At 41.6% G+C, this 11,888-nt stretch overlaps 1 protein-coding gene across 1 annotated transcript in view; it reads right to left on the reverse strand.

Moving 5' to 3' along the window:
• The window catches only part of VSTM4 (V-set and transmembrane domain containing 4), a 32,052-nt gene extending 20,636 nt beyond the window's left edge, over positions 1–11,416 (reverse strand). The window contains exons 1-4 of the mRNA XM_030951587.1: positions 11,293–11,416; positions 5,715–6,113; positions 2,014–2,082; positions 1,110–1,217 (exon numbers count right to left, since the gene is read on the reverse strand). Coding sequence (XP_030807447.1) covers positions 1,110–1,217; positions 2,014–2,082; positions 5,715–6,113; positions 11,293–11,347 — 631 coding nt within the window. The 5' untranslated portion in view covers positions 11,348–11,416. The remainder of the gene's footprint in view (positions 1–1,109; positions 1,218–2,013; positions 2,083–5,714; positions 6,114–11,292) is intronic.
• Positions 11,417–11,888: the final 472 nt, after the last annotated feature.

Below are 11,888 nucleotides of genomic sequence, written 5' to 3' on the forward strand. Positions count from 1 at the left end.
TGGCACAAAACCTTTGTCATCACTTAAGAGGGTAAGAAGAATAACATTGATCTTGCTCCTTCCTCTTGGCAAGCAGAGTTGTTGGGCTCAGTTAGAATCAGAGTTACTCTGCTAAGTGCACTACCAGGAAGATGGAGCCACAGTCTGAAATGTGTTTGTGGTCAGGCAAGGGTTCCTCTATACATCTATTTCTGGCTTACATGTCTTCTCACTTGTGTATCTGAGTCACTCATTCCTTCGTGGGACCTGTGTAGGCTGCAGAGGCAGCAAAGTTAGTCTCTCCTGTCATTAACAAAGCAACTCACTAACCAGACTCCTCCTGAAATCTTCTGTTCTGAGGTGGTCCTTACACTCTCCTCTGACATGGTGGCTGCTAAGTGTGCTGGTATCTCATCCCTGCAGCTTGTGTGAATTCTCCAAATAAACCACTTTTAAACTGAAATAAAAGTAGAGCCTGCACTGGTTACTCCACAAATTTGAAATAGCACTTCTGTTTACAACAACGCTGCTTTGATACAGCCTCTTTGAGAAACCCTCTCTGAGGCCAAGAATGACACAGTAACCCTTGATCTTGAAATACCATAATGAAAAGACAGATTTGAATGTTGAAATGATGCTTTCGTTTCAGAAAATACTGCAAGTGAGATAGTGCTAATAAAACCCCTCAAATTCCCAAGAATATTGACAGCTACTCAAGAAAGAGAATAAAATAGAACAGAGTTAAGATTGCTTTGAACCCCTCTGTATGTTTGGAGAAATGTGACTCATGCAAAATTTTAGCTTCTGGTCAGAATGCAACTTACTGATTCAGCACTTGGTCTCCTCTGAAAGAAGTCCCAACTACTTTCAACTCATGTTGGTGCAAAGGTAGATTTTTGAAAAGTCCAAAGCAAATTTAGTTTTCTTTCCTCCCTATTTAAAGGGAAGAAAATGCCAGTGTTCTAATTTGGCTGGCAAGAATTTTTCTCTTGCTACTAATTTTTATTAAAATTACAATCAAGGTAAGGAAATATGTATTTTTCCTGCTTTCTCTGCATTCTCTTCTCCTCTCCCCCTGCCCCCCTTTTTGGCAAGGGCTTTGCAGTCATCAAGAATGTCATTCCACTCACCTGTGGATCTCCTCTTGTTCAGAAGGGACTGGCAGAGAATGACAAGTGTGAACAGGAGGACACTGATGATTCCTATGGAGCACACAAACACTGCGTACACGTACAGATCTGAAACCAAGCACAGATGATGGTCAGTGCTGCAGCTGATGCTTCATGACAATGGGCCAGGAAAAAAGCTACAAGATCTAAACAGACTCAGGTCCAATAGATTTAGGGTAACAGTTCAGAAGTACTTTAGCCCTCTTGAATCTTTCCTATAGTGTCCTGTTCAGTTCGAAATTTGGTTGAAGTCTGCATAAATGCAAACAGGCATAACTGCACTTATGAGTTGTGACTTCCAGGAGCAAACAAAGAACTGGTTTGGAGATTTTTTGAGCAACAACTCAAAACCCAAAAGGAATTCATTTGGGTTATTTCCCAGCTCAAACAGCTGTTTTGCTTTGTTGGTTTTTTTTTTTTGTAACAAAGAAAAAAAGCAAACACACAAACAATAAAACAAGAAAAGTGGCAGTGGGGAGAGTGCTGAGTGGCTGGGGAAGAAGGAAGAAAGTCTGCAATTGCTTCTTCTGCTGGCAGCACTGGCTTGAAATTTTTGTATGATTGTTTTTTTCTTTTTCAAACTACAGCCTTAGTCTCCCCTCATGGCTTTTATTCAGGTGTTGTAACATATTTCCAGTGGTTATTTTCCCATTGGCCATATCAGATAGATGAGAAACTGAAGCTGGACTCTTCCATTCTCTTTTGTCCAGTACCTCTTGTACATTGTGGGATGATTTCTCAGGCAAGGCTGGGTTTGCACAGGAACTAGCAAAGTTGGTCCTGATTTGGGGCACTTTAGTTGTTCTGTCCATTGGACTAAACTAACATCGTGTATAAACACAGTAGCAGCTAGATGTATCTTTACCTTCAAAAAACTTCCAAGCTTCATGATTTTTCTTGAAAGTGGGATGATCAGAAGATTTTGATGAAATCACTGAAAGAAACAAAACAAGATATGACAAAAATTGAAATATGCATGGCATAAAAAGTTTGAACCTCTTGAAGTAAATGTATTTTGCCTTAGACTTCAGTATCCCAAGATTTTTCTTTGTCTAATTGCCTTTTGATGAAACAGTTCAGAATTGTCACAGAATTGTCCTCTCTGTTTCAGAAGGATGGATGACTGTCAATATCATAACAGCTGTACAGCCTAGAACCAGAATCCAAATGCTCTGACTGCTGAAATGTTGTTCAAACCCCCACCCCGCTCTCCTCAGATTGTTTATGCATGCTGATATTTTTTATGATATCAGATTAGATGATGTCACTTAGGTCAATTCTATGGTATTTCTTTCTCTAGCAATCACTGCAATGAAATGGGAGTCTGGTAATGTCCTCCAGGTTGCCAGTGAGGTCTGAACCTCCAAGAAAGCTTGATGTGGCAAATCACTAGAGAACAAGGATCTTACTGGCAAGGGAATTCACTAAGGAGCGCCCTGCAGGCACGAGAAGGGTGGGGCTACATCAATGGATACACACTTTCAGGACTAATGAAATCTTCTCTTCAGTTGGGAGGGGAAGCTCATCCTGAATATTTTAACAAATTACTCATTTGTTACATGAAAGCATCACATGTGTAGATTTTTGGCAAGTATTTCAGGATAACTTCCCTGAGAAAAGGGCTTTTGTCCAATTTGGGAAAAAAAATAATCTTGCATTCGTGTATCTTGCAAAATTTTTACTGTTAGAAATTGCCACATGTAACTAATGTTTAAGAAGTCAGACTTTCTTCTGTGGGAAATTCTGATAAATACGCTTCCCAGCAAGACAGATTGTTGTGATCATCTCCTTGTTTTTGTTGTCGATGCCAGTAGGATTATAGTTGGACTGCCTAATTTTCTATGTTTGTCCTCCTACAAGTAATCTCTTCTCTTGGTTTGTAAACCATTTGGAACATCTTCCTAAGAGATGTGCAGTATCGTGAGGGATTGCCTAATTGTAAATTATGGTTTTTTGGGGTGCTGAATACTGTTCTGAGAAGAATACTGATTATTTTGATTTTTCCGATAGGAAGGGAGTAGAAGAACCATATTTCTGATTTTTTTTTTTTGTCTCTGATAAATTTGGCTTTTTGTGTATTCTCTGCTATAATTGACTTGGTTGTAGTCTGACATTGATGATACAAGCCCAGGAAGAGATGCTTTTAATGAGAATACGGGGGAAGGAGAAAAGGTTGACCTTAACTTAGACAGAAGACACTGTGCGGCTGAATTAGGAGGCACTTCTTGGCAACATCGGCACATGAATTTCTCTTGGTTTTATTAACAAGATTTAACAATAGCATTCTTATAAATGCTATCTGATGTCTTGTATGCACAACACTGAAATGGGCAAACTGCAACAAATTTCAAATTTCAGGTGGACCTTCTGAAAACACTACAGAGTTGCTGTAGTTGACACAAGTGCAGGAACAGAAAACTGTAAGGATTCCATCTCCACAAAAAGGCTTCTTTTCCAAAGAAATGTATTTTGAGATCAAAGCAGAAGCCAGATATGTAAGTAAAATTTAAATGTCATCATTACATGGAAAGGAATTGTAGCCTCTAACTCAATTTTTTTTTGTAAGTCCAATATGTGTATTTGTACAAATTTATGTGTTGTGACAAAATGTATTTGCAACTTATTAATGGCCTATGCAAATTTGCATAAGCAAACTTGCTAGCAAATAACAAAATCTGAATATAAATTAATAGCAGTAGATACTACAGATCCAGCTGTCAACTTGCTTCAAGAGCAAGTTACATTTTGAAGAAGCAGAATTTTCCTTTTCTTTTCCCCCTGGAAATCTGCGTCTTGCACAGTAACTTCCTCTTTCTGTGCAAATAATATTTTTTTAAAAGAGACTCTCTATTTCTGCCTCTACTTGATGTGCAAGTTTTAAGAAATTTGTCTGGTGCTTTAGCATAAAGATACTATTTTGAATTTGGGCATAACTGCAGACACATTACTGGAACAAAATGTTAGGCAACACAGCAACTGTGATGTGGTAGAACACTGCTACCTTACTTGATAAAGCACAAGCAGTGCAACTTAAGTATCCAAATGCTTCAGGTAATTTGTATTGCTCCTTTTGTTGTATCCTGGGTCTAACTGTAATATAAGTAAATCCCTTTGCAATAAAAAGTGTAACTGATCATAATATAAAATACCAAATGCGTTTGGAATAAAATTTCCTTGAAAAGCCCAACTGTTACTGTTGGGAAAACTGGAAACTTTATCAGTACTTGGAAAAGAGCTACCTTTCCTCTCAAGCACAGCAAGTACTGTGCACTCAGGGTGCATTAGGCAAATGCTAGCAAAGGTGGTCCTTTGCTTCCAGTCAAGAGGCTTTAAGTGGTTGCTGTGACATTTAAAGACATGCAATATTTCAGATATCTTTTGGTATCTTTAATCTAGATTTAGAGTTAGAATAAATATGCTTTTAATGGGCCAGGGTGGTTGTGGTGCTTGCCTCAGATCCCCACAGGGTGTCAAAAACTCTCTGCAGGCTGGCCAGCCTTCCTCCCCTGCCTCAGGTTTCATGCTCTGCTTTGGGCCATTTGAAGTGGAGAGCAGCAATACAGCTGAGCAGACAGTGTAAAAATGATGAAGCCATGAGGTCTCAAATCCCTATTCTGATTATATATTCATACAGACTCATACTAGAAATCTGGGTAGAAATATTTAAGGACTGGACTAAAAAATTATGGATTTCCTTATTTTCAATAATTTCATTGATCTTAACTCCATAGTTTAGCTATGAAAAGTAATGAGAGGTTTCAGTGTTATAATTAGCAATAGTCTGAGAAGCTATGGAAGATGTGGAGTGTCTCTTTGTGAGGAAGAGTATGACAGGTGGAGTGACAATATTTTATATTGCTTTTTCTTCTGCTGCCACTTACTTGGAACATGCCATTCCATCTGCAAGAGCTCCTGACAAATCCATATGTTTCTACTACAAGCATTTAGGAACTTATATCATTCAGTGAATGAGAAAACACTCAACACTGCTTTCTGGCATTATCTTTAAAGTTGTCCCTGCGAGATACAAACTTTTCTGTTTATAGAGATACAAGCAGGGGGGTAGTTTGCCAGCTAGCACTGATGGCACAGCTGCTAAACAAAACCACCTCTGCAAAGTAGTCTGTTCTCAAAATCCAACTTCACCCACCTCTGAAAGTGTGGGTGTGGTGGCATAAGATTTGAGCTAATCCATCCCAAAGGGATGGCTTGTTTTCAACTTGGTTCACATCTGCCACTTGTTGCTGGTCATTTTATCCACAGTTCAATACCAGCAGGCTGGCCATTGCTTTTCTAGCTCTGCTGTCTGGCTCCAAGCGGTATAAACAATAGTACTGAAGTGATAGTAAAAGTGCTACTTACCAACTGCTGCTAGGCTAGAACTAAGACCAAGGGAAACACAAAGAGAGAGGCAAAATGTAAGTTGAGTATTAGTTTTCTTCTCCTATCCACAGATTACACTCAAAAAGAATCTAAATCCAAATGTCTTATGGGTGAATTTACAAGGAAAAAAAAGGGATCACAGGACAAGAAGAAATTATAGACTTGAAATCAGTAATCTCCCACCTCTTATTTCAGTAGCTGCTGTACCATTTGACCATGCTGTCCACTTATTTCTGTGTTTGCCAATTTCCTGTACTTTGCATATATAATGTCCTTGATCTGTTTGCTGGAGGCTTAAAATAAGAAATTTGTACATAGTTCCACGTTTCTCTTTAAGAAGATGAAGTCTTTGCTTGTGAAAATGATGAGTGTAATTTCCATAGTACTGGACAGACCCAAACTTTGTCATTTTGATCATCAGGTGCTCCTGGGCAGGTGATGCAGAGAAGACCCACCGCACAGCCAGCAAATTGTCTGTCCTCCTCTTTTGAGAAATGTGGCAGTAAAGGGTAGCATTATCCCCCTCGGAGTATTGCACCATTGGTCCAGGAGAGACCGTCACATTTAAAGCCTCACAAACATCTGTAAGGAAAGAAAAGATGGTGAGAATCCTCCATACTGGCACAACAGCACCATAATCCGTCCCAGCATGCAAGCCCACAGCAGGTAAATTGATGGCATCTGTTTAGTGTGCAGTAATTTAATGACCTTGTAGAACCTGACATCATCAGCCTCTCTGTGAATGCTGAGGATGGCAGGGGGCCCTCCTTCAGTGAGTCTGCCCCAGCATTTTTTCTCTCACTAACCAATAACCCAGAGCTGACATGGAGACCTTGCTACCGTCACAGGACCAGCTTCACGTAATCTTTTATTGGTCTTTTAACAGTTTTGGAAGCTGCTCTGTGACCAGCTCTTCTGACAGCTTGCATCTTTCTTAGAACTTCCAGGCTAAATGCTTTCAATAACCAGTTTATGCTCATTTGTTCCTGTGCCAGCTTTAAGCTTAAAATAGCATTTTCTTCTCTAGAGCTTACTTCCTGACTCCATATACAAATCAATTATCTGGCCTCAGCCTTTGCTTTGTTGAGCTGAAGAAGTCAAGCCCTGTTAGTCTCCTCTAGTATAGTGTCTTCCCTATTCACCCTAACAGCCCTTCTCTGCATTGTTTACAGTTTCAATTTTGGGTTTGATTGCATTTTTTTTTATGTAATTGACTGCAGTTACTGGCAGCATCTAGGAAGTTCTTCAATGTCCTGTGGAATACTCACAGTACTTCTCAGATTTGACTGGGATATACCTTGCCTGGTATATCCCAGAATTATCTTGTCCTTTCTCATTATACTTTCATATGTGATTTTATGTCAGGTGACAAATAAATAGGATATTTGGGTGTTTTCCCTTCTTTGTCATTTGTGGTTCAGTCACCAGCGTATCAAAGAAATTCTTACTAATCCTCAAGTATGTGACTTAGCTGTACTAACTCCTGCTCCAATTCTGTTACCCCATCCTCAGTTTTTCCTATGTGCTGTCCTCTTCTTATGCTGATTTAATAAGGTTAGCATTTCAATGTGCATGCTTCTGTCTACTTCTTTTAGACATCATTTGTGCAGACCTTACATCATACTGCTCCTTAGATTATCACTGGAAGACCACTGGATTCTCTATACCCAGCGTTCCTCATGTCCTCTCTTTTAAGTAATGTTCTCCCTGTCATAATCAAATGGTCATCTCAAACTTGGATTAAATTCATCAGACTAGTTTTTCTGACTACAAATTTAAGTTAATCTGACAGTATTTGCATGACAAAATATGACATGAGATCATACAGGGACAAATGATTATTCCATTGTTCCATTAATTTCTGATTCTTGTCTTCAATGTTTTTCATCCTAAACTGTCACTTAGACCAGTTCTTTGTCTCTCTAGCAAGAGCCAGTATAAGTGAAGGCCGAAAAAAAGTGTCCATAGTTGTTAAATAGAGGAAGTTTTCCCTTTCCTGACATAACTGATTTATACTGGACTGATTTTCTGGGGCATGGTAATCAACACTTATTTCCTTCCTAATGCACGTTAAGAAAGTCCTGATTAGTCATATCAGAGAGTGATCTATTTCTGACCAGTGCTGTATTGTGGCAATGACTTGTGATGTGTAATCTACCAGTCTGAGGGCATCCACTAGAGAGAGAACCATATTCCAGCAGTGAGCAAGCACTCCCTGCAATGCACTCTGCAAAGCATGAAATGTCCTCTAAACTGTGAACTTCCTGTTATGTGAATACTGTACTGTACTCAAATTCTAATGAGAATTGCAACTCTGGGAAAACGATTTTTTCATTTCTGGACACTTTTCTAACACATCAGCAAAGAACATTTTAACAAAAGGGATGAGTGTTTTGGCAGAGACTATTGTCTGACATCAGCTCCTGAAACACAAACATATATTTATCTTCAAAATAAGCAAGTAAAGTATTTCCATTCTATTTCTGAAGGAGTTTTGGAGACAGAGACACTGGTTTTATAGTCCCAGTGAAGCAGTGAAATGAAATGGTGAATTATATCACCTCACATACAGTAAATCCACTAAATTAAAGAAGGTGCATTGCAACTGTTTGAGAAGAATTCCGAAAATTAATAGTATGATAATTATTTTGTGCCACTTCTGTCAAAGTCTCTACTGAATGACATGTTTATTCCAAGTAGACATTATTTTTTTGTTATGAAGGAGAAAATATTTTGTATAAAGAACTGTTTGGGTTTTTAAAACAAAATTATTGAAGAAACTACAGCTAAGCATGGATGAGGTTATCGATAAAATTATACATGCATTATGTTTGTCTGCATTAGGTTCATCTGCACGTAAATGCCAAAGTAAGAGGTTATTTTGGATTGTAGAAAGCATAAAAGTAGAACAGGATGTTGAAATTTAAAATTAAGGCTGAATCCCACCAAGAGCTTTCTGGGCATGAAACTTCAGTTATTCTCTGGACTTACCAACCTTGGTGCTTTACCAGCAGAAGGGAAGCCAGTAAATGGCTGTCTCTGCTATCAAAATAAGATTAAATTTGAAGGTTGTACTGCTTAGTAAATAAGGAATAACTTTGAGATTTTCAACACTTTTTGGTTCCTCAAATGTACTTCGACAATGAAAGTTTAATAAATCATTTATAAAATTATGGTTTGGCTAAATGAAAAACACAGACACAGTTTTTTCTACTGAAATTATGAACATGTCATGAAAACTGTAAAGAAAAACAATTATGTCATTTTCCTGACATGTGAATTTCTTTTTTGAAAAAGTTGGCTAGGAGTAATTGTGAAACAGAGTCCCAAAATAAAAGGCAAAAATAAAAAGAAAGCATTGCTTAATTCCAAACTAGGCAGAACATAATGCCAAGTACCCAAGAGAAAATGCAGAGGAAGTCAGATATGGTGATGATGGACACCTCTGTGAGAAGATAAAGCAGCATTGTACATTGAGATTCTGATTCCTTTCTAGCTGTTTACACTATTACAAACATTGGTATTTTATATCTAATGCTTCTACTTTTCCTCTGGGGACATGCCTTTTTATAGGGACATATCAAATTTTGCATCCTTCATGTTTCTGATAAGTGGGAACCTGTCTCCTTATCTTCCTTCTGCGGCTCCCATTAATGCTGCTGCACAAGTACAGCAATGGGAACTGTTTTGGAAATCTCATGCTGCTTTTATCATGGTATCACCTCATGTTGAACAGGGTCAGGTGATGCTTTATATAAAGCAGAAAAACAGTATCCATGTGACTTTATCCTCCTACTGCCATTGGAGGAGGAACAGTGGATTTTTAAGGGAAAATCTCATTTAACTTCTGTGTGGAAAGCAAAACCCTTATTCAAGGCTCTCAGACACTAGTGGACATGTTCCTCCTGTCTATAGCAGGCACTGGTCAGCCCCAACATGAGGTTTACCCTTGTAATGGGCTCCTTGCCGAAAGCAGGAGACCTCACAACTTAAGAGCAGGCTTGTGTGCCAACACAGCATTGAATTTCTAGACTTGAGATTGCTGTTTCAAGGGAGGAATCACTGTTTATCTTCTTCTGCCTTCCTGGTATAGTACGATGTAGCTGTTCAGGTGGAGCTCACCACAAGAGTTTCAGTCTCATTTCTGCTTGGAAAGGAAAATTATTTATAGAATGGGAGGAGAAAGAGTCAGAGACTTGGTGACTTCTTTGCAGTGTGCTTAACCATCAAACTTCTCTTGTTTTTGCAATAAGCTTGCTTAGTTGCTCCCATCACAACATTTTACCTGTTTGCTTCTCTGGTATGTTCCACCAGCATGTCTCAGTCGCCTGTGGGGACTCAGGAAAGGTGACTGCTACCTAAGCTCTGTTTTAAAAAATCCCACTTTGAAAATAGTCCACTCCTGCTTACACTGGTTCAAGCCCAAGAACTACCTAGATTTGGACTTTGCTGTCTGCCATATTACATAGCAAAACACTTTAACAGCACTGTCAAGACCACCAAATTATACTTCTAGCACCTAGAAACTTTGTTATGCCAGGGCTGCTCCCCTCTGTCTGTGCTGGAACAGTGCCAGGGGACTTACAGCGGCCACTGGGTCCTTACATGTGGTGAGCAGTTTCATCTGTGGCTTTGTGGGAGAACCCCAGCTACTCCAGTTGAGCTAGGAGTGGAGCTGTTCCTGTGCTCAGCTGCTCACAGTCCAGGTTTAGTGCTGTACACAGGCCTCTCTCTCTTCCTCCATGGAGACAATGGGCAGAATCTGCAACCCAGCCTCCAGGGCTGCAAGGACCGATAGCTGGGAACTGGAGGGGGGTACCTTCTGATCTCAGCTTTGCATGACCAGAAGCACATGGGATGGCTTTTATCTCTGTTATAGTTTGTTCAGTGAAGCTATGCTACTGTCAAAGCCTGCTTTCGTTTGATTTCTTTACAATTAAGAAGAGCAGATGAGCCAAGAAGCAGCAAAACTCTTTGTTTAAATGAAAATAATTAGGAACTGGCTAGCAAGAGCACAACCAGTTGTTTTCAGTTGAACAGATCTGTCAGCAAGTTTCACAAGTCAGAAGCTCCCCCTCAGAGAAAGCTTCTGCATTGACTAAAGACGGACTTGAACCAAACTTCTGCCTCCACCATCTCCTGCCCTTCTGCAGTGGAGTTCGAATTCAAGTCTTTAATTAACCTTGAATGAGCAAGGCTTCCCCACTGCTCTAAGCTCACTGCACCTGGAAGTTCAGATCCAGACTCTGTGTCTGTTTTGCAGCTTCAGGACACATAATGCTGTCCAACATACCTTTGTTTTTAGAGGAATAAAGGGTCTTAAAGGGAGGACGCTTTTTACAAGTGACCTACAGGTTCCATTTCCACCTGATGCCAACAGGATCAGGGCACCTGTGGAAAAACAACGCCGAATATCCCTTTGCTTCGGCTTTGCCCGGCAGAGAAGGCGGCCGAGTACCCATTTCCATGAACTTGCACGGAGAGTCTGGCTTTCTTTTCTAAACAGGACCGGACCGCTGCGAAGAAGCGCTGCCGCCGGGAGCCGGGGAAGCGGCAGCGCAGCGGGGTAGGGAGCGGCCGGGCGGAGGGGCCGCGGGGCCGGGACCCCCAGCTCCGGCCCAGCGCCCGTCCCGCCGCCCGCTGCTGCGGGACCCGGGCCCGCTCCGCGCTGGGCGGGGGCTGCCCGAGGCGGGCCGGGGTCCCGGGGGGGGGCTCGGGTCCCGCCGGGGCCGGGGGAGGATCGGGGCCCGCGGGCGCTTACCTGGGGCCGAGGCCGTGGCCAGCAGGGCGGCCAGCGCCGTAGCCAGGAGGCGCATGGCCCGCGGGGCGCCGGCTCCCGTCCCGTCCCCCTCTGCCGAGCTGCCTCCCTCCTCTCCTCCCCGGCCTCTCGCCTCCTCCCCGCCCGGTCCTCCCTTCTTCCCTTGCTTTTCATCTCCTCCCCTTTCTCCTCCTTTTTTTTTTCCTCTTTCTTTTTTTTTTTTTCGCGCTTTCTTCCTTCCCTCCCGACTCCTTTGCGCTTTCCAGAGTCCTGTCCCTTTCCCTGTCGTTTCTGTCCCCACCATGCCTGTAGGGTGGCATCAGGGCTAGACAGGGATGCTCCATCTCTAGCCTCCGCGATCCTCTCTGCACACGCACACACACACGGATCTGTGTCGAGGGGAAATGAGAAACTCCCTCCCTCCCTGAGTACAGAAACCCTCTGTAAGAGCAGGTGAGGCATAAACAGCTGGAGGCTGTGGGGTGGATTACTGGAATCGGGAAGGCTATATTAGCATCCTCTCATCCTCTCGGGTCTCCTGGATGTGTTGGGAATTTTGCTGGCCCTCATGCCCATTCCACTCATCCCATCCCATAACT

Source organism: Camarhynchus parvulus, chromosome 6 (genome assembly GCF_901933205.1).
Source record: "Camarhynchus parvulus chromosome 6, STF_HiC, whole genome shotgun sequence".
Lineage (NCBI taxonomy): Eukaryota > Metazoa > Chordata > Aves > Passeriformes > Thraupidae > Camarhynchus > Camarhynchus parvulus.